Source organism: Cariama cristata, unplaced genomic scaffold (assembly GCF_000690535.1).
Source record: "Cariama cristata isolate BGI_N322 unplaced genomic scaffold, ASM69053v1 scaffold14725, whole genome shotgun sequence".
Lineage (NCBI taxonomy): Eukaryota > Metazoa > Chordata > Aves > Cariamiformes > Cariamidae > Cariama > Cariama cristata.
This window is the reverse complement of record NW_009618283.1, coordinates 24,772-51,561: the sequence shown is the minus strand read 5'-3', so window position 1 is coordinate 51,561 and position 26,790 is coordinate 24,772. Positions and strand designations below refer to the sequence as shown.

General features: G+C 45.1%; 1 protein-coding gene across 4 annotated transcripts in view; it reads left to right on the top strand.

Annotated features, from left to right (window-relative positions):
• Positions 1–26,790, top strand: part of BCR (breakpoint cluster region) — a 94,436-nt gene that overhangs the window by 53,592 nt on the left and 14,054 nt on the right. For 2 of the 4 annotated variants that reach the window (XM_009700808.1, XM_009700807.1), the window contains 12 exons: positions 2,853–2,957; positions 3,479–3,664; positions 7,343–7,450; positions 9,226–9,286; positions 10,198–10,250; positions 10,599–10,739; positions 20,248–20,369; positions 21,644–21,812; positions 23,219–23,338; positions 24,071–24,146; positions 24,746–24,850; positions 25,653–25,727. In XM_009700808.1, the coding sequence (XP_009699110.1) occupies positions 2,853–2,957; positions 3,479–3,664; positions 7,343–7,450; positions 9,226–9,286; positions 10,198–10,250; positions 10,599–10,739; positions 20,248–20,369; positions 21,644–21,812; positions 23,219–23,338; positions 24,071–24,146; positions 24,746–24,850; positions 25,653–25,727 (1,321 nt within the window). The remainder of the gene's footprint in view (positions 1–2,852; positions 2,958–3,478; positions 3,665–7,342; positions 7,451–9,225; positions 9,287–10,197; positions 10,251–10,598; positions 10,740–20,247; positions 20,370–21,643; positions 21,813–23,218; positions 23,339–24,070; positions 24,147–24,745; positions 24,851–25,652; positions 25,728–26,790) is intronic. The other 2 variants (XM_009700810.1, XM_009700809.1) reach the window with 2 other exon arrangements.

Below are 26,790 nucleotides of genomic sequence, written 5' to 3'. Positions count from 1 at the left end.
AAACTCTTGTCGGAGCACTGGCTCTCAGGAGGAAATACGGAGTGGCAGCACAATGCAGACAGCAGCACCACGGTGTCGTATTGATCCCTGACGCAGCAGGAGCAGCAGGAGATCGTCTTTTCACATATAAGGAATCTGTATGTAAATTTGAGGTACTGCATTGGAAACCTTGTAATGTGCTATGTGATTGTTGGATAAACTCTCCTGAGGGTTTCTTCAGCAATGGCTGTACTGTATAGCTTAAAGCAGTCAGGCCCTGTCCTATTAAAAAGGTTTAGGACAATACCATGGACTTTGCAAAGTGACCTTGTGGTAATGGCCAGGAAGGAAGGCCTCTATAGTGTCCTGGGAGATGTTTGTCTCTCTGAAAGAACATCTTTTTTAAAGAGAGGAAATTAACATTCAGGCAGAAAATGCTGTCTCTGTCAGCTGACGGTGCCCAGCAAGAGCTGGCTTGTAAATTAAAGCTTTTTATTTGTGAAGAGGAAAACTGTTCTTAGTGCTGTAAGGAAAACTGTTTTGTCGCTGTCGTGATGGGGAAGTTTGAATCATTTAAATAACTTGTCATTGTATGCTGCTCTTTACAGATGTTACAAACGTACCCAGCTGGTTTTTAAATCCTCACCTCCTCCAAGAGAACCTGCTAAAGATAATTATAGTGCTGTGTCAATATTGACCAGTTACCTCATCCTCAGCAGTGGGGACTTTGGAGCACTGTTAGTTTTTCTCAATGCTTCTTTGTGAAGCTGCGTTTTTCTTTTGTAAGTGTTGTAAGAAAACTTTGGAAACCAAGGGTTATTGTGTGTTTCTTGCACCAGGGCTGCTACATCCCTGCGTCTTTGGATGAAGGCAGTCTTTGTTAAACATCTTGAGGGTGTCTGTCTTGATTATGTGTACCTACCGTGCCTTACAAAATGGTCCATGAGGTGGACATCCAGGCAGTACTGGTACAGAAATCATAAGGAATGGTGATACGTTGTTGCACATTTCTGTTTCAGCTGTAACAGGCAGTCATACGGATGCTCTGTAGATGCACAGAATCTGTTCAGGCATGTATTTTACCATGTAGTTTGTCACTGGTGTTTTTCTGAAATCTTCTGAACATGACTGCTGAATTACAAATGCCTAGCTTCTTTGAGATGCCCTTTCAAGATTTTAAAAGGCACTGTGGTTCTTACTGAACCTCACTGAAGGGTGGGATGTAAAGACAAGTTCTTCTTTCCGTGTAGTACCTGATGCATGTGTAAATTTTACTCATTTCCTTAGAACAGCTTCTGTCTGCCACTTTTTTATTTAAGAGGTGATGCTGATATTTGACACTTCACAAAATTTTTATAAAGTAGTTGCTGCAAGGTCTTTTAGCCTAGAAAATAGCTTGTGAAATTTAATGAAAGTGTTCAAAAATCAGGATGGTTATTGATGAGACTGAATCCAGAAATATCTGGGAGCGTGAGGATCCGTTTCTTTCTTTGTGTGGTGCGTAGGCTCAAAGTCACACTCAGAATATGATAGTTACTGTAAGCTTAGCTATAGCCAAGATAACTTTTCTCCATAATGAACCTCATATATACAACTGCAGGGTTCCAAGCATAGGACCCTAAACTAAATGGAGCTCTTTTTGCTGGCTATAGGGCTGTACGTTCCGTCAGTAGAGTTCAGCATACTGCTGTTTCCTGATCTTCCTGCTGCTGAAATCATTTGCTGAAGATTCCTCTGGATATTGAGAAGAGTAGAATGGAGCCCCAAACAACCTACCCAAAGGGCTTGAAAAGTATCTACCCTTTCAGATCCAGCTACTGACTCTGACATTTAACAACATAAAAAGGTTGCCATTTCTGTGAATGACAGAAGTAAAAAGAACTGCAAATAAGATTCTGTAAAAGGGAGGTGTTTCTCATTATATATAACCTTCATTGTTCAGCCTCATTTTTTTCAGAGTTTATGGAAATACTCAATTCCACTTTATCAGGTTAAACATTTTTCAGGTAACAGTTTTGAGAGGAAGGATAATTAAAATTCAACAGAGGGGATTACTGCTTCTCTTAATACTTTATGTTAGTTTTCCCTTGATGTGTACATTTGCCTGTGAATGTATTTATTTTTTTTTGCTCTCTTTTTTCAGTTGTTTTGGTTAAGAACTCCTTCATGGAATCCCAATAAGAAAATCAGCATGTGCATTCCAAGCGGTGCTGATTATTCCATCCTCTAACTAAAAATAGACATTGTGCAAGTTGGCACTGAAAAATAATTTAGTGAATAGTAGAGAGTGGGAGAAAGAACAGCCATCTTAACAGCAATCTCAGGCTGTAACTGCTGTATATTCATGCGCATCTGCGTAGATCCAGGGAAGGTGATCCTGTCTGCATAGAGAAACATGGCTTTGGAGTAAGACCGTAGACAACTCTTGTGGGAGCAGGGAGTGAATTGCATATAACCAAGGGTCCCTGAGATTTGTTTAGAAGGATGAATTCTGAGTTTTTAAGTTCTGTGTTTTTAATTTTGTGAAGAAGTCCGGGCACCTTATTGAGTCACCAAAGTTGGATGACTAAAGCTAACACCTGTAAATAATCTGAGTGACATCAGTTGCTGGTAAATAAAAATTTCTTTAATGTTTTACGTTTGTGTTTCTAGAAACAGGACACTGAGCACAGGTGGGGGTTTTGTTTGATTGTTTTTTTCATTCTGAAAGTAAACAAAAAATCAAGTATGCTGTGGTCAGCTTAATGATATCTTTTACTCTCCATCCTCATTCTTGTTTTTTTCTCTCTTCCCCATCCCCCCCTTTTTTTCCCTTTTTTTTTTTTTTTTTCTATTTTCTTTTTCTTTTTTTCTCCTTTACAACTTCTTTGTAGAGTGAGCCAGACCTGGAGAAAGGCCTGGAGATGAGAAAATGGGTCCTGTCAGGAATCCTAGCCAGTGAGGAGACCTACCTGAGCCACCTGGAGGCTCTGCTGCTGGTAAGCGCTGGTGGCAGATACCACTTCAAACACTGGTGTACTTGAATTTTCACTGCTGCTTCCATCCAAAGTTTCCCAGAACTTCTCATACCATGGGTTACAAGTTGCCGGGTGCAAATGGTACCTGTTACTCCTCTTCTCCAGTAGAGAAAGAGAGGCTTAAAGAAAGAACTGGATATGGCACAGTCAGGGAGTTATTAGTGTGGTAGTATCCAGGAACCCTGTCTTTCAGTATCCTGTGCTAATTATTAGACAAGTTGCTGTACAGTTGGACAGAGATTAAGGAAGTAGAGTGCAAAGGGATTTTAATTGCACCATTAATATCCTGGGAAAATCCACCTACTGGGGTGGCTGATACCCATGAGAGAACTTGTTAATGTCTAGCTTTCAGGAGTTGTGTGAATGCAAATATCACTTATTAATAGGATGAAAAACAACTCTCTGGAGGGATGTGTTGTAAAGTGGCAGGGGTGAATGTACTTAGTTTGCATGATAACGATTTCCTTCTTTCCTCATTTCAGCCTATGAAGCCTTTGAAAGCAGCTGCCACCACCTCTCAGCCTGTGCTGACTAGTCAGCAGATTGAGACAATATTCTTCAAAGTGCCTGAGCTCTATGAGATCCACAAAGAATTCTACGATGGGCTCTTTCCCCGAGTGCAGCAGTGGAGTCACCAGCAACGTGTAGGAGACCTTTTCCAAAAGCTGGTGAGTCAGCTACCATCACCGAAGTTTCTGTTATCTCTCATTCCTCTCACAGGTGCTGGTATGATTCCCTTTGGTGACTCTGCATAGACCGAAGGCATGAAAGCCTATAGCTGGGTTAGAGGAGAGGCTTCTAGCTTTGCCACTGCAGTGAAGGGCCTATAGCAAAAGTGGCTGTTTCATTGCCTTTAGTTAAAGACTCCAGCAAGCTATGCTACTGATACGAATACAATTTCACAGAAATGTTGAATCTCCAGGGTGTCTGCAGTATCATCAAACCATTTGCTTTAGAGGAAAATGGGAGAATGGCAGTGTTAAAAAGCACACTTTTAAACACCAACAGCTAAGTGTTTCTCGTTATTGCTGAACTCCCTCACACATACTTACTTCTCTTTGTGGTGCTTTGCTGTATCTTGTGCTGATTTTCTCTTTTATGGTCATCACCTTTGTCTTTGCTTTTCTATCACCATCCTGGCCTTTATATTCCTCTTGCTGCTATGCTGATGCAGTCGACCTGCTGCTGAGAAGCCTCTAAGCAACCTCAACAAAATTCTCTGAGTGCGGAACAGGACAAAGAAATACACAGCATATTCCTCAGGCTGAAGTAAAATTGCGGAGTTTCTGAGCCAGATGACAAATTGTTTGCATTCTAGGAGATTCCTTTGGCCCCTTTAGCCTCTCCCCTAGCATGTGCAGAGAGCAAAGGATTAAAGGAGCTGTTTTTTCCTTTTTAGAAAAGTAAAGAATCTCTGCATTCCTGAGGTGCCTCTGATTCTCAGAGTAGGAGTGACATTCCAGTGAGGGGTTTATTGGATGGGAAGTGTGCTTTACCAGGGTCACTCAATTGTTAGCAGCTGTGTAGCCCAGCACCAGCCCCATCCCCTATGGAGCAGAGGGAGATGGGCCTGGAAGACAATGTTTTCCATGCATGCCAGCAGCTCAAGATCAAAATATGGGAATCTGCTTTTCACTGCCAGCATGTTTTAGCCAGAAGGGATCAAGTTGATGCCTTGGTAAGTAGTTCATGGTATACAATTTGAGCAACTGGTTTAAAAAGACAAAACCACCTGCTGCTAGTTGCTGAAGCAAAGGCACAGAAGGCTGCTGAAAGTGGAAGCCTGACAAACTGCATTGAAAGTGTAGCACAGCAATGAAGACAGCACTAACTGAAGAAGACCTGAATATATTCTTTACCACTGCTGGCTGTTGAGTAAGCTTTGACTCGGCGTACAGCTACTTAGACCTTTGTTTAAGACCATTTCTTGCTGGTGGTGGTCACAGGTGCAGGAGTTAAGCCCTTCTGGCCCTCTATTTTTATGTTCCTCTGATTTTTCTGCATTTGCGACAGAATTGTTGATTTTGTTGGATTAGTATTGGAAGCAAGGGAGCAAATTGCCCTAGTGCAGGAAGCTTTGAGGTAGCTTAGCAGTTTCAGTTTCTGATGGTTTGGTACAGTATCAGTGGGAATTGCATGCTCTTTGCTGGATGTGATAAAGCTAATAATTCTTAGCAGGCAATGGGAAGCAGCTAGATGAGGGAGACGGCAAGAACATCGGGCATTACAGGACATCTATACCGGATGTACATCAAATCTTTTGTAGCAGATTGTTTGCTTGTGGTCATGTCATGTAATGTGATGATAAACACTGGAATCCTTGTTATTATCTTGAGGTCCCTGGGGACCTTAATTTTCTTTAATATCATATAAAACAAAGCACTATAGATTGAAGTTATAGATAGTGCATGCAAGGAGTTTTAGAACTTTATGTGGTCTGGTACAAAGTATGATCCGTTTGCAACATCAGTGACTGTTATTCCACCTTTTTCCTGTTGAAACTAAGGAAAAGAAAAAAAGACACTAGGCATGTGGGAGTGAAATATGCTTCTTGTTTTTTGGGAATATTTTGTACGTATTTTTTATAATTAGAAGGGAAACACTTTAGAACTGTTTTTAGAATTTACAAAATATTTAGCAAATATTATCACTGATATTTTTCAGGAATGGAAAAAAATTTAACCAAAAGCCAATTATTTCTACCAAAGCTTTTTTAATTTTCAGTGTGTTCTTTTTAATTGGAAAAGAGAAAACTTGAACCAGCATGAAAACTTTGGGTGAGCATCATTACTTTGATTGGAAGCTCAGTTTTTAATGAAAAAGATGTTTTCATGATGGCATATTTAGTGGAGGAAAGCAAAAGCTTAGAAAGACTGTTCAGGAATAGCAGGAGGTGAAAGAGCCACACATGAATGGAGAACCTTTAAAGCTCTGCCATGTTAGCTGGCATTATCCAAACCAAAATGTCATAAACCCTGCAAATGATCAGTAATTCTGACAGCAGCTTCTTCACAGAATTGTGCCCCAGCAGCAAATACAGATTTTATTCTCTCCACACTGGCGGGGCTAGGTCATCCCTGGCATAAGTGAGTGCAATTTCCTTCAGCTTCAGTCATAACCATGTTATTTTGTATGAGGGCTGAGACTGGTTCCTAATCTTTCAGTAAAATGTGCACTAGGAAATAGCTCACTCTTTCTTAGCCTCTATTAGCTAAAGAAATTTGTGCAGGGAGTGTTCTCCTGAGTGGCTTTCTCTTCCATCGTCTCTTGTACAAAGCTCCATAGGGGAACACAATGATTATGAGAGAGCAGGAAAGGAAAAGAGCACTGTCTGTGGGAAAGTTAACTGCTCTGCCTGTTGCACATCTTGGGCAGAAATGTCAGGGACATTGCAGAAATAGTAAGGTAAGTGCAAGCTCTTCTGGTAACAAACTTCTCTTTAATGGAGCCTTTTACAGCACTCCACCTGTTGGCTCACTACTGACCATGCACTTGCAAGCATGTTCAAGCTGCTGAGGTATTTACAGCACAGCCTGTGTAGCTCTGCAACACAAAACCAGCTCTGCAATCCAGACAAGCTTGGAAGCTACCCAAGGATTTCCCGAGCTGGATCTTATGTTCTCTGGCATGAATATGGCTGCAATTCCTAAGTCAGTAAATGGGATCAGTGCTAAGACTCAGTGATGATAGTGGCTTATTACTGCACTCTGAGACCTGCTCCATCTTCTTCTGGACCAATTGCATATTCCTTCGGCTGGAAATACTGCCATTTTCTGTCCCCTAGTGCTGCAGTCACCAGCTTCCAAACAGATTGTGCTCTGGATCTCTTGTGTATTTCCAGCACTCTGCTGCCCTTATAGTGATGTTCACTAATGCAGATATGGGTTAATGTCTGGGTTTGATTTAGTGTGTCCATCATGCAAAAGCCAACAAGTAGCTTACTGGGGTCACATTTATGCTGTTGGGCTGAATCATTTCTGTCTGATTCATATTTTGTGGCAAATAGCCAGCAGCTCCAGTTACATCAATGAGCTAAAATATTAATAGATACTAATCTGGCAGTTCAGAAGGGAAAAATAGATGGGAGTAATAAGGATGTCTCATTCTTGCAGGCTGCCACATCCTTCACAAGTGAACTTGTTCAGCGTACATGGAACTGGGTGCATGGGAGTACCTGTGTTGGTTACGTAAAGCTGACAGGTCAGAGATATCTTTCTGGGCCTGCTCAGCATTCCCTGAGATTCTTTGGCCTGAAGGAACATGACCTGATCATTAGACGTTGAAACTGGCCATCCCAAACTGTCGTCTTCCCCAGCATTTATTTTATTTTGTTTTGGTTCCTGCAGGCCAGCCAGCTGGGAGTGTACCGGGCCTTTGTGGATAACTATGAAGTTGCTATGGAGACAGCAGAGAAATGCTGCCAAGCCAATGCTCAGTTTGCTGAAATCTCTGAGGTAATGTCATGGTATTCAGACACACACGAGCCGTCTGGATCTGAGTAATACCCTGCAATGTCACTCCTGCCTATCTTCCGAGTATCTTTGCAGCCCTGACTTCTGGAGGAGTTGTGAGCTCCCGTAGACTCACTGCTTCAGCTCGTGTTCCTACAGCAACTTATACTTTGGGCTAATAGAGGTTATCACGTAGACAGCCTTCGTGTGCTGTCCCCACCCAGGGAATCTTGTAAAAACTGGCATTGCTGTGGACTTCTCAGCTCTGTGCCACCTTCATGCTTTTCTAGAAGGGAAAGCTGTACTTGAGTTTCTCAAGTATTTCTCTTGCTAATGATGATGCTGACTGCAGTGTAAAAAGCCATCCTTAATGACTTGCATTATGGCTGTCAGTGAAATTGCAGGCTTCACTGGTGTGGAGAGGAGGAGAGGGTAGCTCTCTGTCTAAAAAGGCAAGTGGGTCAACCATAATCTTATGATATTATTAATTGGGCTGCTGTGATTTCCTCTCTTTAAGAGGAGTACCTTGTGTCAAAGTATTTTGAATACTTTTTCAGGCTTTCCAGACCACCAGTTTTGCCTGCAGTGTATGGTCTCATTGACTCTTTCTATTGTGGTGATTATATCTTGAAGAACTCAGTTGCCAAGAGAATATTAACTTCATATGTATGTCCTTAAAAACAAGCAGATAAATAATCAGAGTTGAATAATACTAGGGGCGTTTATTGCTCTGAATAAACTCCTGGGTACATTCAATATTGCATGTCCCTTGAGATTTTTATGATAAAGAGGTAAAATAAAACATGTTCCCTCTGTGAAATGAGGGAAGCAAGGCTTGCCTTTTGGGACCTGCTGTACTACTCATCAGAGTGCAAATGTCATCTGTTCACTACTTTCCTGAGGATTTCCATCAGGTTCTGGTCCTTTGCCTGAGCGCTTCTGTGCTCTAGTGGTGTCAACTCATTAGTAAAGCAGCTTCCCCTGTGCTTCCTTTTCTTTCAGTACTAAAATGCATTTCATGGACATTCCCGTTTATTAATAGTAATATGTATAGATAGTATTATGGTAGTCCCTAGAAGACAGAACAGAGAGAAAAGCCTCAGGGTCCTGGGCTCTGTGCAAATGTGATCCCTTGGTTTTCCTGTTTTCTTAAGGATAATTCTGAAATCGTACTGTTATCTACTGTATTTGGAATGATGGTGATGATGCTTTTGCATTTGTGTCTTGGTGATGATGTCAGACCTCAGCACACTAATGCATGTAGTTTCACAGCCCATATGCAAAGAGGAGAGAGGCACAGGCATTATTCCTTTTCTGCCATGAAAGAGAGCTGACTTGTCCGAGGTCACTCAGCTCTGAGTACAGGTATAAGGTAATACAACCTGGAGGTACTGAATCCCAATCCTGTACTTCATTGGTGGTGTACACATGCTGTGACAATGGCTACATCCTTATGGACATGTCTTTCCCCTGCAGGTGATTTAAAAACTCCACCATCCCTGTCACTATAGGTGATTCCCTGCTTTGCTGCATCTCTATTGTCATGCACTCCTAAGAAACTTGCTCAATATTTTAGATGTGTGGGTGCCTGTGATATGGCAATGGTGGATTTACTAAGAAGGAAAGCATGTTTTTTCCTTCGCTGACTTGAACTGTGATAGGATTGTCCTCCATTCACACTTAGGCCCTCCCTTGGAGGAGCAGATAGTCTCGTACATTCCCATGTGATATTTCAAGGTGATTGACCATCTGCTACATGGGTTTTCTTTTTCTTTTAGAATCTAAAGGCTAGAAGCACAAAGGAATCTAAAGATCAGACGACGAAAAATTCCTTGGAAAGTGAGTGATCCATGCAGAGGAGACTGGTTTGTCAGGACTGTGGAGGCTGTTGCCAAACCTCCGCTCTCCATTTTTCTTTTTAAGTGCTGGAAGGTTGTGGAGTCTCTGCTAGCTCTACTTGGGAAATCAGTTCCCTTTTGCTAAGTAGCAGAGCTCATGCATAGTAAGCTGCATGCATCCATGGGAAAGCCCCTGCCCAGCTTAAAACTCGTCTGCCCCTTTGGGCAAAACCAGGCCAACCAAAGGACTGCTGTGATTTTAAGAGAACACCTGCTACCCAGTGATAACACAAACGCAATCCTAGCAATTATTGTTGCATGGTTTTTGCCCTGCGGTAGCATCTAAAGAGCCTGGTCAACATCAGGTTCCATGGTGCTTGTCTTTATGCACATAAGTAGAAGACAACCCATGTTACAGGAAGCTTCCATACTCATTAATATAAAGCCGATCCCCTTCCTGTTTTGACCTATTACCAGGATTTGGAAGCACTCAACATGTCATGCTGAACTCCAGAAGGAGGGGTGTGCTGCCAACCTTTCAGGGGCCTCCTTGGCAACTTTAAGAGTGCAAAGCCTGATTCTGACCTGTGGGACCGGGCAGGTTGCCAGGGAATTGTCAAAAGTGTGCCATGCTGTGTGCAGTTCTGTGCTACCTTGTGTGCTGCTCATCCGCTATCTGGCAGGGTGTGCTCACAAGTGGGCATCTGTTTGCTGTGGAGCATATTTCCTTTGTGTGTTCGTGTGTGTTTTATTGGCTGTGCAGCACATTAACCTTAGAGAATGGAATTTTCCAGTAGCTCACTGGTTAATAAACCTATGCCTGTACATTCAGTTGCATTGGACAAGTTGCTCTGTAGGGGCTGTATTTAGGTACCTCTTCCTTATGTTCCTGCTGCTATTTTTTTTCCACAGCTCTATTATACAAGCCAGTGGATCGCGTGACTCGCAGCACGCTTGTCCTGCATGTAAGTATCTGAAGGGTAGTTTTCAAACTTTAGGCCCCTTTCCTATTTTCTTTGCCCTTCAGATTTTCCTTGGAGCTGCAGAACTGCAAAACTAAACCTGTCATGCTGCATACGAGCATCTTCCCGTTACAGTAAGGCGAGGGAGTCCATAGGTAGGACCCTGTTACCTCTTTCGTGGTGTTACCAAGAAGTGCGGAGTATTATCCTCTTTCTCTAGAGATAAAGCCTTGCTTTAATCCGTAAGAAGCTGGAGCATCTTGTCCTACAGCTGTAGTTAGGGGCCCTCAGACCCTTCTCCTTTTCACTGCTGCTTATGGTTCTGTTCTTTCTTTGTGTTCCTGGTGTCAGGATTTGCTCAAGCACACTCCAGTGAGCCACCCTGATCATCCACTCCTGCAGGATGCTCTGCGGATCTCGCAGAACTTCCTCTCCAGCATCAATGAGGAGATCACTCCTCGTCGGCAGTCCATGACTGTAAAGAAGGGGGAGGTGAGTCTTCCTGCTTTCATTATTTTCTCAGTTTCTAAATACTGGTTGTGCCTTTTCTGTAGAGCGGACTAGGAAGTTATGCTGTTAATTCATTTATTACAAAGATACAGTTTATGCAGTATCCTTGTTCTCTAAAGGATGTGGTACAGCTCCTCTCTGCTTTCTGTTCAGAAAACAGTTTGGAAACCCAGAGGAAAAGTATGATTAGAGTTTTGTCCTTAGCAGTGTTATAATCATTTGTCATGCATAATTGCTATGATGCATATTACTATGCACTAAATGGATTTGTATTTTAGCTGCAAACTGAAACCAAACAGGAAGCCTGGGAGAAGAAAAAGGTGAGGAAACATCACTAATCATAAAAGATTAGGAAAAGCTGTTTTCCAGAATCTTCATTCTTGCCATGAAACTCATTTTTTGCATCCTCGTTTCTGAAGAATGTTGTAAATGGGACTAGGAAGCAAAACAAATGGAATGGCCTGGGAAAGCTAGGGGAGGTGATTGACTCCTAAGGGTGTAATATAACCCTTCTCAGCTCTGCTAGGAGCTGGACTACACCCAGGAAGTTCTAAGATGTGCAGTTCCTTTACCTGCATGCAATATTGTGCAAGGAGGGCATAGAGCTACACAACGGTAAAGTCCTGCATGCCTCAGTGGGCTTGGTTCAGCTGCCTTGTAGTTTCATTAGAAAGCAATTCAGTCCTTCCTGATGAGGAAAGGCCAGGACTGACGGAAGCATTAAGAGAGAAAAGGATGTAGGAGACTGGACAAAAGAGCGGTGCAGCTCAGATAGTGTATGTGTAATAGGAATTGTGGCAGCATGCCAGAGACACTGGCTGATCAAAAGTGACCCAAATTACCCTGTACAAAAGCATCTCTTACAAAGCCCAGGAGATTGTTAAGATACCATGAACCTTCATGATGTATTCCCAAATCCTGTCAGCTAAACATGCTTCCTTTTAGCTGTTAAACTGATTTTCAGCTGACAAAGATTTGCTAGAAGCTGCAGTACTGGGAATTTGGTGCACTTTGTCCTGCAAGTCTTGCTCATTGTCTCATTTTGTCAACTGAGGAAGTCTGCAGCTGAGAAAAGAAGAGGAGGGGCTGAGCAATTGGAGGCTGAGGTAGAAGCTCAGACATCAGTCACCGGGGCCTCAGCGATAGTAGATGGCCTCATTAAAGTGGATGCTGATTGAGTCGTAGCAGAAATCACAGGCTAGAATGCCCCTTCGCAGGGCAGGGAGCATTTTGTGTTCTCTGGTTGTCTGTCAGCATCTCAATGAGGGATGCAGGCTTTGAAAAGTGTCATGCAGAATCCTAATGAGGTGCCAGAGCCCAGGCAGAGGGGCAGGCTCAGGAGGATGATCCAGATGATCTCTTTTTGGAGTGGTGTATTTGTCAGATCTTAGAAAGCAAGAAGGGGAGGCTTGTCAGGATTGGGCTCAGCAGGCTTGTTCATGCTCACACTGGTCCTGCAGTGGTTCCATGTATGATCTGGGGAGAGGAAGAAGGGGGCATACCCCAGGAGAGGGCTGTGGGTGTGCTGGAGGGGACTGGGAACAATTTGTGCTCTCACTCACTGCACGCAACTTGCACTGAGCCGAGGGAAGAAAAGGACTTGCTTCTGATTGTTCCCAGAGTTTGCCTTCTGCTCTGGGAATCTGGTGGTGGGTACTTTCTTTTGTCATTAGGCACCAATATCCCACTTTTTTCAAAGGGTAATGCTGCAGTTGACACCACTTTGTGTCTGGAGAGTAGGTATGTTCACTCTCTGCGTAGTAATCCAGAGACACAAGTCTGCTCCCAGCTACTCCGTGTGGGTTAGTGATGGCTGCTCCTTCCTACAAGCTACTCAGCTTGGGGTCATATCTGGGTTTTGTTTATGTCTGTAAATCTTTCCTTTTCTACTTGTCCTTTCCTCCCACTCGCCTCGCTTGTGCTTCCCCTGGGGTGACAGGACAGTGTGCAGTTTGCATCTCCTAATTGACTGCTCTCAATGCATAATGTATTTTTTATTTTAATGAATCACCAGCTTGCTTTGATGGCTTTTTTCATTATTTGTCTTCCTCCCATTGAAATTTCCTTGGTGGAAAGGAAGGAGGGAAAACAGCCGTTTCCCCTCATGTATTGCTTAGGTGCTGATCTCAGTTATCTTTTTTCCCAGTCCTTGCCTTTTATGTGGAATATTTTTTTCCCCTTTGAGTGCGTTTTGGGGAGGAGTCAAATCTCCTTTGCCAGCCTCTTGCTCCAGCTCTTTTTTTTCAGGATTGCTTTGAACTGAAGAAAGCAGCTAGTTGTTAATCTCCCTAGTGACAGGCTGCTAAGGAGAGGAGTGCAGGTCAGGAGAGAGTACAGGCTCATCAGCACTGTGTTCTTGCCTTTTGCAAAAGGTGATTCCCTGCTTCAGGAGCATCGACTCAGTCTGACCTGCCTGCTGTCTTCCTGCATGATGTTAGGTGTCCTTCCTGCACACCAGCCCCATGGTTCTGCTTACCTCAGTAGGCTTTCTTCTAATTCTACACTTATGCATATAAACTGAAAGTTTTCTATGATGCGTGGACCTGGTTTAGTTTGCTGGGCTGAATGAGTATTTCAGGTACTGCAAGGAGATGGGAACAAAGATGGTAAAACCATTCACCAGAGGGACAGAAAGGGCTACAACAGGGAAGGCAGTATTGGTGGGTTAAGCCTATGAACATACAGTTTGGTCCTTGCTGCCTGCCAGGCTGACTGTAGCTAGTCTTCTCTACTTTGTGGTTTCCTGACGGCTGCAGTACAGAGGAGCCAGGAGAGCATCAACCCCAACCTGGCAACACAGAGGAGTCAGGAGGGCTTATCTGGACTTTCCGATCTGTTTCCATTCAGCCTGATCTGCTACATTCTCTTGCTCCCTCCTTTTCTTCCCATCTTTCTACTTCCGTGGTTTTACTTTTTTACTTTTTTTGATAGATTATCTGCAGGTATCCACTTTGCTAACTCTTTAAATAACCAAACCAATGCATGGAGGGAAAGGGGGTCTGAGTAGCACTATACCTTCTGACTCAGAATGCATGTGGTGGAGAATATTCCACCCCTTAGGACCACAGAGCAGGCATCTTATTTGCTCACTGCTGATCCTTCTTCACCACTATCCTCTTGGCTTAAATAGGGAACATATAAGGCTCTACTCAGGATGGTCATTTGGGGAAGCAGGAAAACGAACACTTTGAGGTGAAGGATGTGCCACTATTATGTGCCAGAAGGAAGGGAGTAATAACCTTTCTAGTTTTATTAACAGAGCAGCTATATGGACCACATGTTTTTTTTCGACTAAGGCTGGATGCAAATGACTGTAGAGCTTGTGTCGTCTTTCTCTGCCAGAAGTAAAGGCTTGTACTTCCAGCTAATTCAGCCCATTCTCATAAAGCAGGAATTGATGGAACTGCAAAAAATTGCAGAGGTCATTTGGGAGATGATGGTTCCTTTCTTGACTGCTGTTCATCTAATGCTTTTTGCAGGATGTTGTTTCAGGGCAGTTCAGACCAACCTGAGTAGTGGTGGCTGCCATTCTGCCTTGGCCCTGGCTGTGTAGTCCCACCCTCTCTGAAGTGTTCTTGCTGGTATTTGTGTGATCCCACAGTGGCATGGAGGAATGCAGCTGCCTAAAAATGAAGCCTTTTTTAGTTTTGGGTTATTCTGCTGGCTGAGTAGCTTCGTGTCTGGTCTCATCAGCACTAGTCCAGGCAGAAGAGGGCTGAGTGGCAGTTCCTTCTGGGATCAAGCCCGCTGGATCACATGTTGGATCACCTTATGCTACTGTGCACCTTTTCCCTTGCCCCAGAGAAGAGGCTGCTTGGCAAGCTGCTTTACCATGTTTCTATATGAGGTTTTAAACTGCAGTCAAGGGGCTGGGTATCATTGCCTTAAGCTCCTGTTTAACTAGGTAGAGACCAAGTTGTGCTAGGGAAGGAAAAGGACAAAGGATATTTGCAAGGGAGCAGAAGTGCAAACTAAAGCCTTTGAAAAGCTGGGAGTTAAGCTTAGACACAAGCAGCCAAGCACAGCTTGAGGCCTGGTGCCTACTGCTTCTGGAGGCCTTGGGCAGATGTTGGCAATAGAGCACTCAAAAATGATTTTGGATGCTTCACACTCTGTCTTACATCTGGAGTCAGAGAGCTCCTGGTGACAGGAGCTTTGGAAAGAAAAAAGACAGGCTATTAAAACGCTCAAAGAGCAGCCAGTTTAGCTCCCTAGGCAGACCGTCTCTTTATTCTGCAATGCTAGTCTTGCAACACATGCACACGCACACAAGGAATGATTTTCTTCCTACGCTCTGCAGAAAGCCAAACCACCTCTTCCTCACTGACATATGCCAATACCCATCTCCCGCTTTTACCCTCCTCCTCCTGCATCACACATGTTCTAGTCCTTCCCAGGGCTCTCACCCACGCACACTGCAGGCCTCTGCTGTCACCACATCGGATGAGCTCTTTCCTCAGCACACAAGTGAGGAGATGGCCTTTTCGTACAGCTGTGGTTCTGGATGAGTACATTTTTTTAAATTCTACCTTTTGTAATGTGTCTCAGACAAGCTGGTCACACTTCCTGGAGTTAAACAGTACATGACAGCAGCAGGATTTATCATATGCAAACGGCACAAAAACACTGTGGGATGAATAGATGAGCGTACAGGTAGTCGTGAGGTTGGTAGCAGAGGAGAGGGAGATGCTCACTGACAGGTAAGAGGAGGAGGACAGCAGTAGGCAATCCAAAGAGAATATCCAAGAACTGAAAGATGTAAAGGGAGAGCTCTTTTGTTTAAAGCACTGAGGTGGCTGGGAGAAGTAGGTGAAAATATGCAAAGGAAAGCAGGGCCTAGAAAGGAGACTTGGGACTTATATGCACCGGTACAGGAGCTTTGCAAGAGCCACTGAAGATAACAAGTCAGCCCAGGCCCTGTTTGAGAGATTAAAGATGATCCTAGTTCACTCCATTATGATACGAAATAGGAAGTTTTCCCCCATGCCTCCTGGAACATCTTTCTGTAGCTGAGCTCAGCTCCTGTGCTGGACACCTGACAGTCTTGGGGCTGTCTGTGGAAGAGAGGGGATCACTCTGCCACTGTACTTCCACTCTGATGCTAAGCTTATGTTTTCCTGGATGTTTATTTGATGTTTCTGTAGTCTATATGTCATTTCAGGGTATTCTAGGAAACCTTTAGCACCTTTGCTAACCTTAGGAAACAGAGTAACTTTGGAAACAACGTAGAGAGATGGTTTCCCCCACATAGGCTATTGTATGTCACATACAGCAGGGTCACCCAGCCAAAAGACCTCATGTTTCAGGAGACCCTGTTTAACAGGAGGCCACCGAAGGAAGAGCTGTTGCTGGCCTTGGGTAGGAGGAGTTGACCGAAGTGGGCTTTGGTTCCTAAACAGCTTGAGGAGGCCTGTGGAGCTGAGGTGGCCTGGGCATCTGACTGCTACGAGCACGAGTCCTGTCTGAGGGGGCTGCTGGCTCCTCTGGGGTGGGGTAGAATGGGCTGACTCATGTTGGGAGGTCCGGGAAGGTACCCTGCACTCCCTCACTGTGGGGTTTGGCAGGGATCTGGTAAGCCAGTTGGGAAATCCTTTTATTGTTTCACTCTGACCTCCTCCCCTCTGACCTGCTGAACCCTCCCAGCAAGATGAATCATTTGCAATGAAGGATGTGACCCTTTGCTGGAAGAGCTCCTCCTCTGCTCTACTGATGCTGATCAGCCTGGGTCATGCCTGTTGTGCCCAGCCCTAATGAAAGTCCGGTTTTCCGAGAGAAACTGGTAGTTAGATCTAATATCAAGCTCCACATCCCTGTGAGGAGAAATTTCCTGCCTTGATCCACAAATGTTTTTCCCTGTCCTCTCCTCACCAGATACTTGGTTGCTTTTGTGGCAGTCTACCCCTGCTGCTTGCTGAACAGAGACCTTCCCAACTAGCTCATGAGCGAGAAATTATGAAGAATGAAAGGTCTGGGAAGCTCAGTGTTTTCCTTTGAGTGGCTTACTGGAGTACATCCCTTTCACCTCTTTACTTCTGTTCCAGTCAAGCTCAGTAAATACAGCCTTGTCTTGCCTCCCACCCAGCTCTCTTTCTGGGAGATCACGCTGCCAAAGACTTTTTGCTGCCTCATGGTAGCACCGTGTCTCAGGTCAGTCATGGTGTTTTGTACCCAGGAGTGCTAACCAAAATAAGCTTGGTGCAAATGAGTGGTGCCTCAGTCCCAGATGGGAAGGATGAGGGCTGTTGAATCACACCCCTGTTTTGGCATCGTGTGGCTGAGCTTTCTGCTTGGGTTTGGGGGAGATATGGGACAGAGAGCATGGGTGCTTGGAGGAAGTCTGCTTGGATGGTGACAGCTGAGGACTGTGCAGCGGCGGGTTAGGTGCAACTTCAGAAGGCAGGAGAAGAGGTGGCCTGGCTGAATCAGGCAGGCCGTGTGGGGAGGTCTGTAGCCTTACTGCAGGGAACACTGATGGGCTTTTCTTTTCTTACTTTGTGTGGGCCTGACACACAGGTTTCCAGCCACTGGTGCCTCTGTATGGGCTTTCCCCTCACTTGAGGACATAGAATCGTTATGATTGGAAGACATGCTTGTCTTCAAAATACTGTGGTCTAGATGATGGTGCTGTAATATTGCCAAATGCAGGGGACTGATCTAGGGCTAAGCAGTAGACCTTCACAGTCCTCCAACAGCCCTCATGGGCCTGTGCCCTCTACTGCCTGTGAAGAAACACATTGATGGCCATGTTGTTGGCCTGTCTGCCACCAGAGACGTCTTCCTGTGATGGGGTGCTGAGTCCATGCTCTAGACCAGCCTGGGGTATTTTTCAGCTAGGAGTTCTCGGCAGGGTGCTGGCTGGGGTCTTGGCTGATCTCGCACACTGCCAGTGCCTGGGAGAGGAGGACAGAAATGCAGGTCAGGACCGTGCCATGTCCCTGCCAGGGACATTGCCAGGGACAGTGCCACATCATGCTGGGTAACAGAGACAAGTGAGCTGTGAGGAAATCTTTACACCTACAAACAATGAGCAGAGGTTGAGCTGGCAACAAGCAGCTATTCTCATTGCCCTGGAGGAGCTGAGCTGATTTGCAGTGTAATTAATATGCATCAGATCTAGGAAACTGAAATCAGGGGTTTAGCTTGCTCAGGAAATATCTTTCCTTGTTTCATTGTAGTTCCCAAGTGAAATTCTTTGCAGCTGTGGAGAGTGTTTTTGCTACTGACAGCAAACCTCCTCCTTTTTATTTATTTATTTTTAAAGCTCAGTGTTTCTGGTTTCCTACCTGGGGTTTGCTCGCTAGGCGGAAGGAGGAGACATGCACAAGTGCGCATCAGCAGCAGAGACATTAATGCAGGCAGGCATTCTCTCCAAAACCAGTGAGGAGAAGCCAGGAGAATCACGCCCACTTAAAAATAAACATTAACATATGTACAGGCCTTTCTGAGCCTGAATCGCTGCTGGATACCAGATCTCCACAGACTCCTGCCCAGATATGGTGCAACAGTCTGCTAGGGAGCAGCCTTGCTTCCTGGCGCTATGGGAAAGGTGCAGCTTTTGCTGCTGCTCACAGATTTCCAGGACCTTTGTGTAATGGAAGGCAGCACCAAGATGAGATGCTGACACTGCTATGTGTACTTTAACAGGTAGCTGTGGTGCTGGTGCAGCTGCAGACAGGAAAATGCAGACTCTTAGTCCGTGTCAGGAAGTTTAGGGTGCTGTAGGACAGAGAGCGGAAATAAGAATTGTGTCTGCAAGGGCATTTCTCTGCCTTGTCTTCCTTGCCATGATGCCTGCTGGGCTCAGAACTGATATGGTTTGTTTTGATTTTGGAGAGCCAAGATGGGAAGAATGGTAGGCGGAAAGAGAGGCAGCGTGGGGGTTTGCACTCCCACACCCTCTGCAGTAAATGTGTTCGGTGCTTGTTAAGTCACGCAGCAAACAAAACCCATGGGGCATAACCTGAGGAACTGAGGCATCAGTTCTGGTTTGGGTGTTCCTGACCATGCTCAGGTTAACAGCTTTCCTGTTGCGTACTGCTGCGTAGCTGAGCACAGCTGCCTCTTGGGAATGGACAGTTTTCATGTATGTGTTTCCCAGTGTGGGGATCGCAGAGATTCTGCAGGTCGGGAGTGAGTCCTACTGATGAGTCCCGGGCATGGGCCTGGAGAAGGCTGAGAGTGAGATGGTAGTGGGTAGTGTTGGTTAGTGCTGGACAGTATTAGCAGCTCTCTCCTGTCCCCAGCCATGGTGCTGTCTAGACCTATATGGTTGTGTGTAGTGTGTCACTCATTGGTGTCAGGGGAGCGTTCTCTTGGCTGGAATGGCAAGGAAGTAGTACGAGTCAGGAAAAAGTACCTTAGCATACCTTAGTGTGTGTGGAGAAGCTTGTGCTGTCTGTGAAGCAAGGCAACACTGACAGTTACACATATTGGTGAGAACAGAATTTGCCCAAAGTTGAATACTCCTGATTTATGCTTGAAAATCAGTGGGAGATACCTATTCCAGATGTGTACTCAGAGCCCTGTTGATCCTGACATCAGAGCAGAAGGCCTGAGCGTAGAGCAGGGCTTGAAACTCCTGGTGTGGTCACTGGTAACAGCACACAGCCATCTGTCTCTGTGCCGGTGCTCCAGGCTGTTTGTCTTTAAACTATGGAGTCCCCATAAGGAATTAGGAAAGCAATGCTTCTGCCTACCAACGTGTGTCTCTTATTTAGGAGGTTGTAGAGCTCCCTGAAACTAGAAACAGGAATAAAGGCATCAGGGTTGTGCAGCTTCTTTGCATCTTCTAGGTTTGGGGAACGTTTATATGATGTATAAAAGAGATTTAAATAGGCATGAGGTGGGGGCATATCCAGATGGTCCTATTTAAACACAGGTTGATAAGGGACTACTGAGAAGTTTACTAGATAAACATTTTGTTCAGGAATTCTCCCTTAACAACACTCGTAATAAAGAAGGAGCAATGGCATTCAGCTGTTACTGTTGACAAACTACCGTTGTGAATGGGGAGCGGAGATGTTCATGGAGGTGTTCGCTCCTCTTTCTCCCTGGTGAGGTGGCTGAAGCTGAATGCAGTGGCTGGGTAAGTGACTCCTGAGGAAAGTGGTGTTTGCTGCTCTCTGCTGGTTTGTGAGGCGATGATGTGCCGTCAGTGATTCTGGCCCTTGGGTACACAGAAGCAGGGCAATGACTCACAATAAATTACACTTGGACTCAGGAGCAGGTGACGGAGAGAAGTCTGAAGTCTGACCCAGAACCAGATAATAAAGGAGATGCATGGCCATTTCTGCTCCTCGGAGAGAGGGCAGCAGCAGGGAGCAGAGCTTACAGCAAGGAACACTTCATAGCCTTTTTTCTTTTTTCTGAATTAGACCAATTTACTGAATTTGCTCCGGTAGGAGTCATGTCTAAGGAATGTGTTGCCCCAGTGCCAAATCTGGGGCTTATATTGCACTAACTAAACTATTTTTTCTGTTTTTTTCACCAGCACCGGCAGCTGCTGAAGGACAGTTTCATGGTGGAGCTGGTTGAGGGGGCTCGCAAGCTACGTCATGTCTTTCTTTTTACTGATCTGTTCCTGTGTGCCAAGCTCAAGAAGCAGATTGGAGGGTGAGGTTTTCCTTCTGAACTACTCTGTTCCTGTGTGCCAAGCTCAAGAAGCAAATTGGAGGGTGAGGTTTTCGTTCTGAACTATGTGCTTTGCACCTCAGCTTCAGCAGAATCCTGGGTTTAGCCAGCAATTTTAGCTGAATATGAATACCCCAAACCCTGGGTAACCATAGTCCAGAAGATGTAGTTAGACAAGGAATGATGAGCAAGGTAGTACTGTCTATTATGTGAGACCTTGGCCAAATCCTGATCCCTCAGGAAAGGTTAATTCCTCCTGTCCCGAGCCTTCCTAGGAAAATAGGATGTGCTGTAGCTGCTGGTATTCTGGACAAATGCCATTCATTTTTCTACTTCCCCTTTCTTTTAATAGGTGACATTCATCACTTTCTTTTGTTACTAAGGTTGTTAATTTTGGCCTTGCAGCTACAGCCAGTTATAAGTTTTGCAGGAAAATGGAAAAGGTACAATAAACAGACTACGTGTCAACCCCAAAGTGCAGCTATACAAACAGTTTTGTTGACATGTTTCACAACTGAGGGGGGAGGAACCTTTACCAACATACCTGCCTCAAACAGGGCATCTCTTCATTTGGTAAATGTTCTGCTTGGAGGGACCCCTCATCTTCTTGCCTTCCTCAAGCAAAAAGTTGTCCCTGCCTCTTTTGAAGCACATGCTTCTGAGGAGTGAACCTTCAAAAGAGTGGGACATTCCCAAGAGTGGATGTTCCTGGCAGTAGAGGTGGAGAGGAAATAAATCACATGAAATGTTAAAAGCATGAACTACTTATTCTGGTGAAATCACTGGAGAATGGCAGTTATGAGCTGTAGTTTCTCTCTTCTGGTTGGATTACACAGAGGTTTATACATATTGGCTCACTTGTCCCACTTGACCTTCCTAGCTCAGGCAGGAGAGATCTGGGTTTAGATCATAGGTAGCAGCCAGGTCAGAGGCATGGCATGGCTTTTAAACTTTGCCTCTATGGAGGCTTCAAAGGAACAGCACGCGGGACTGAAAGGGTTTGCAAAAAAATTGTTGCAGTTTCTTAGGATGAAAAGAACTAGATAACAAAACAAGTTACCTTGTTATGTCCTGTACTGACTATTGGCACTTCTAGGCTTTCTTGCTGGAAAGCAGCCCTTTACCAGACTTTTTCCACATGGGAGTCACAGTGAAGTTGTGCCCATTTCTGTATCTGATGCACTATAGCAGGGAAGGGGGAGTGGGTGTTGCCAAACACCGGTAATAATACAAGGTTTGGACCTTCTGTCTTTCAGAAAAAGCCAGCAATATGACTGCAAATGGTACATCCCGCTCACTGACCTTAGTTTCCAAATGGTGGATGAGTCTGAGGCAGTGCCCAATATTCCACTGGTACCTGATGAGGAACTGGATGCCATGAAGATCAAGATATCCCAGATCAAGAATGACATCCAACGTGAAAAGGTAAGAGGGGTTGAGCACTCCATGTCAAGTATAGACTCAGTGTCTCTGCTGAGATGAGGTGCTAATAGAAGCAGCATTCCCAGAGCTGCACAGCATGGGGAGTCATGCTAAAACAGACTGTTCAGCAGAGGCTTGTGGTGCCAGCTCTGTTATCAGTGATGTCCAGACGCTCTGCAGCCCATCGTTGCTTGTCCTAGTGCACAGCTTGAATGATGGTGTCCTATGAGGAGGCAGAAACAAAAAAGCCCTGTAGTTGTACCCAGTAGCTCCTCTTGTTGCATGAAACAGCCAGTGACTGCTATCCCTGAGCACTCATGTGGAGGGTGGGCTCTTACGCTGTGGACATGAGAAGGACTGGGAGCGTGGCATGGCAACTTCTGGCTGTTAAAGTATGATCTTGCAAGTGATTTTGGTCAGAAGCCATGTACTTCTGAATTTTTGAAGGCTCAGTTATGCTTTTGAAGCTTTTTCTGACTTCACCAGTGTCAAAGCATCAGCAAATATATGGAGAACACCAATTATGCTGACTGTGGACAATCTGGCACAGATATGTCTCTGGTCAGTGTCTCTTGCCCAGGCTTCTCTTTGCTTGCAAGACATGTTTTCTCAGAGGTGTTAGACTCCATACCTTCCTGGAACCCAAAAGAGAAATAAGAGTTTGAAAACTGAAAGCCTACTGGTGTGCAGAACAGGATATGAATAACATTACTTGTACCGTGAGAAGACTATCCGCTCCGCTTCTAAAGAACATGCTTCTGCCTCTGCCCTGGCTGGCTTTCATAGAGAGATTCCTGGAAAAAGTAAGGTATTAGGAAGAACGCCATGTGGAAGCCTCTTACTCATAAGGTGCAGGTGTCTAAGATATATGCGTCGGTGCATCAGTGCCAAACAAGACACATGGCTGGGTTTGGGACTGGGTTTTATCCAAGAAAAACCTTGGTTTTAGCTGACCTCTGTTGAAAGTGGATTGGTGGGTGGCAAGTGGGAGAGAATTTTGGCAATCAAGTTCTGGGCAGCTTCTAGAGAAGTTCCTTATAGTCTCCTCAGTTAAGGATGCTTGTGGAGGACCTGGCAGTGCTATGGCTGCCCAGTGACATGATGCTGCTGCTGCAGTGTCTAGAACAGAAAGTACAGGGTATAGCTGGGTCAGTGGCCACGCACCTCTGCACCTTTGGCTGGGGCAGCTAGAATTGGGGAACAGAGCCAAGTCTGAGTGTAGAGATACTGCAGGTAACATCTTCCTGAGCAGCCGGGAGCCCTGTGGATCTGGGGCTCCTGCCTGGGGCCATTTGGCTACTCACAGAGGGAAGGGAACTGTGGATGTTAAAATGTCTGTCAGTGTAAATGCGGGCAGATGTTGGAGAATGATGTGTGTCCTCTGTCTCCCTCTCTCCCCCACCCTTCAGAAGGCCAATAAAGGCAGCAAGGTCATTGAGAGGTTGAAAAAGAAGCTCTCGGAGCAGGAATCCCTCCTACTGCTGATGTCTCCCAACATGGCCTTCCGGGTACACAACCGCAACGGCAAGGTGAGTGGCTCTTCTGGTCTCCCTCGGTGTACAAGACAGAGGTCAAGGGGTGGGTGGGGGTGTTTGCATACACTGTCGTACAAGGAGGTTGTCATGCCCTTTACTATCTGGCCTGAAAGCACTTTCCAAGGAGCAGACACCTAACCCTTGCTACGCCAAAGGTTATGATGACATCTCTTAAGGCTATGACTAATTTGTATGCAACATTGGCATTTAAAAAATGACGTTAGAAATTAATCTCCTACCTCAGCACCTGCCCTGGCAGAGCAATAGCTGGTCACTGCTTCCTCAGCTTTTATCAGTGTCTAGACCTGTGCTGGAGGCTTTTGGATTTCCTTGTGAGGAATAGCACAGAGCTGCCATGGGACCTCATGGGACCAAGGACGCAGCTGCGATTTGCAGGGTGGAGCTCTGTGAAAGCTCTGACTGCAGGAGTCTGTGTGGGTACCGCTGGCACACTGCTGAGAAGGCACGCTGCTAGAGTCCTGCCTCTCACTGACAAAGCTGTGATGCAGGGCAACTGGCAGGCATACTAGAAGGACAGTATATCTAACAGTTTCCACTGGAGGAGGGTGGGAGGCAGGCAGGCCCACTCTCAGTGGTCGGTCAGACTAATGCATACCCCGTTTTCTTCTGTTTTCCTGGGTAGAGTTACAGTGGGAGGCAGGCAGGCCCACTCTCAGTGGCCGGTCAGACTAATGCATACCCCATTTCTTCTGTTTTCCTGGGTAGAGTTACACGTTCCTCATTTCATCGGACTATGAAAGGGCAGAGTGGAGGGAGAACATCCGGGAGCAGCAGAAGAAATGTGAGTGTCCCTCAGCTGGGCATTGGTACAAATACTGTGATCTTATTAGAAAGCAGGAATCCAGAGGATGAGGTGTGGGGCAGGGCTCCCTGCAACAAGAGATACGTGTGTTGAAATCCACAGGACAACATGGATGTCTTCTGCCTCTGCACATCTGAGCCTGCCTGAGGGACTTCTGCTTGCAGCAACATGCAGGGAATGTGTAGGGAGAGCACTTAGTAAGTGTGTGGAGAGATTCTCCCACCCTAGAGATCAGAGCTCTGTGCAGTTCCAGATAGAGGGAACAGCTGCACCCTTTTACCTGGCTCCAGTCCAAAGACAGTTATTTACTTTTTTGGCATGGGTGTTTTTTGGCCTTGCAAGAAAAGAAGAGTCTTCCTTGTTTCCTGTGAACCATCCTGAGACTTTTTACTCCAAAGAGTAACTAAATATGCCCTCAATAGAGCTGGGCTGCAGCAGCAGTAGAGACCTGAGTACCATGGTACTGTTGCTGAGCGTTGCCCAGGGAGCAGCTATCCCATGTATGCCCAGAATGAGGGAGCATGCATCCAGCCTCTGCTTTGAATTTTAATTCCTCCCACTTTGAATCTCCTTGGCAGGCTTTAAAAGCTTCTCACTCACGTCGGTGGAGCTCCAGATGCTGACAAACTCCTGTGTGAAGCTTCAGACAGTCCACAACATTCCCCTCACTATCAATAAGGAAGGTGAGACCTTTGGTTTCTGCTTTCACATGATACAGCTACAGTGAAAACCTACCTCTGCCTCTCTTTGTGCATTTCCCTTAGAACTGCTCTTACTGTTTCTTTTTGCCACAGGCTTCAACCTGGTGATGAGTAACAAGTAAGGAACTCAAGAGTTCCTCTAAAACAAAAGCTGAGACCATATGTACGCAACTTGTGTGGTTTAGTCGAAGTAGATGATAGCGTACAAGAGAGCATCTGTCATCCCAATGTTACTTGTTGCAACAATAAAAACAGAAGCTGCAAATTACACAACTACATCTAAATTAGTAAAATATTCCTGAACATCCTCCAATATATATTCATTGACTATTAAATGGTCCTTACATGCAGCTATCATGCCAGTGATTGGAGTGCCTGTTGGAGTCCTAGCCTGGGACAACTTTGAACTATGCCTGGGAATCCTTTGAAGGAACACCAGTTGGCCAAAATTGTGTCAGATACCATCCTAAATTACTGTTTAATCTGCTAGTATAGACTTAGCCTTGGTATTTTACTTTTTCTCCTCTGAATTTCTGCCATGCTGTCTTGCATGAAATGCCATTGTAAAAGCCACACATTGCCAGAAGGCATTACAGGTGAAACCGACACTGAACCTGGAGCAGTCTCGTCTTTTGCTGAAATGGCTAAATTGCATGCTCCTGCCATTCTTTTAGGGACAGTTTACCCTCTGTTCGTGAACCTGTGTAATATCAGTCTCATCACTCTGTGTTTCACTCTTGGCTCCTCCGTGAACGTAACAAAATTCCTTGGGTCTTTTGTACAGATGATGAATCCCCAGGTCTCTATGGATTCCTGAATGTCATTGTCCACTCTGCCACAGGATTCAAGCAAAGTTCAAGTGAGTTGCAGTTCTATAATACACAGAGGTATTGATAGCGGTGATATTGATTCAGGTGCTGTGACAGCTGGGCATGGACTTGGTTTAGGATCACAGCATCTGGGATGATGGTCAGGAGGAGAGGTGAGTTGGGAAACTGGAATTGAAATCAGGGCATTGGTGTAAATTTACAGGAATGCAATTTTTTAGTGCTACTATTAACTTGAGGAAAGATCAGGATCGAGGATCAAGCATGCAGCATCATTTTTTAGGCCCAGTCTGTTGGTATTTTTTTAAGCAGTGCTTGCGAATTACCCAACAGTTTTAGATACAACCCAGCCCTTGCCCTGAATTCTTTCTTCTGTATTTTGTTTTGCAATGAAAGAATGGGAACTATTCTCTGACATCCGGAATTTTTGGTGTGAAGAAAGAGGTGTTAAAATTCAGGGGAGAGATTTGACAGAAGGATCAAAAAAGGTGAAAAAATAGAGTGAAGAGGACACCTGTATAAACAAACATGCTTCTTGGCCATTGATAAGGATAATCTAGGAAAAGCTGCAAAGCTTACCTAGCCATGTGGCTGAGGGTCCTGCTCTTATCTAAGCTGCGTGTGCAGCCTCAAGAGGAAAGGAGTGAACGGGATATACATGCTTTTTCTGTTAGCCTTCCTCCTCCTGAACCACTGACTTCCCAGATGCTGGCTAACATCACTTACGGCATAACTTACAAATAGGGGCAATGTCTGCAGCTCATTACTAGCTCTTCAAAAACACCAGATACCATGTAGTTAACCACTTCGTGAAGATAATGAGTTTTTGATGGCTGGCCCCTAACCTACTCTGTGAGGGATATTATGCTGATGCTGTTCTCAGTGAAATCAGTTCTGCTGTGTTGACAGGGTCCAATATCTACCTGGGGAAGTTTAATTTCTCATTGGTGTACACCTTCTGCTCATTGTGGATTGATTTGAGAAATATAGGATAATAGCATACACCTGATTCTTGAGAGAGGTGAAGGGCTTGCCTGTGCTGAGGTAATTTATATAGCTGTGCTGGTACTTCACCTTTGTAAAGGCAACTCTGCT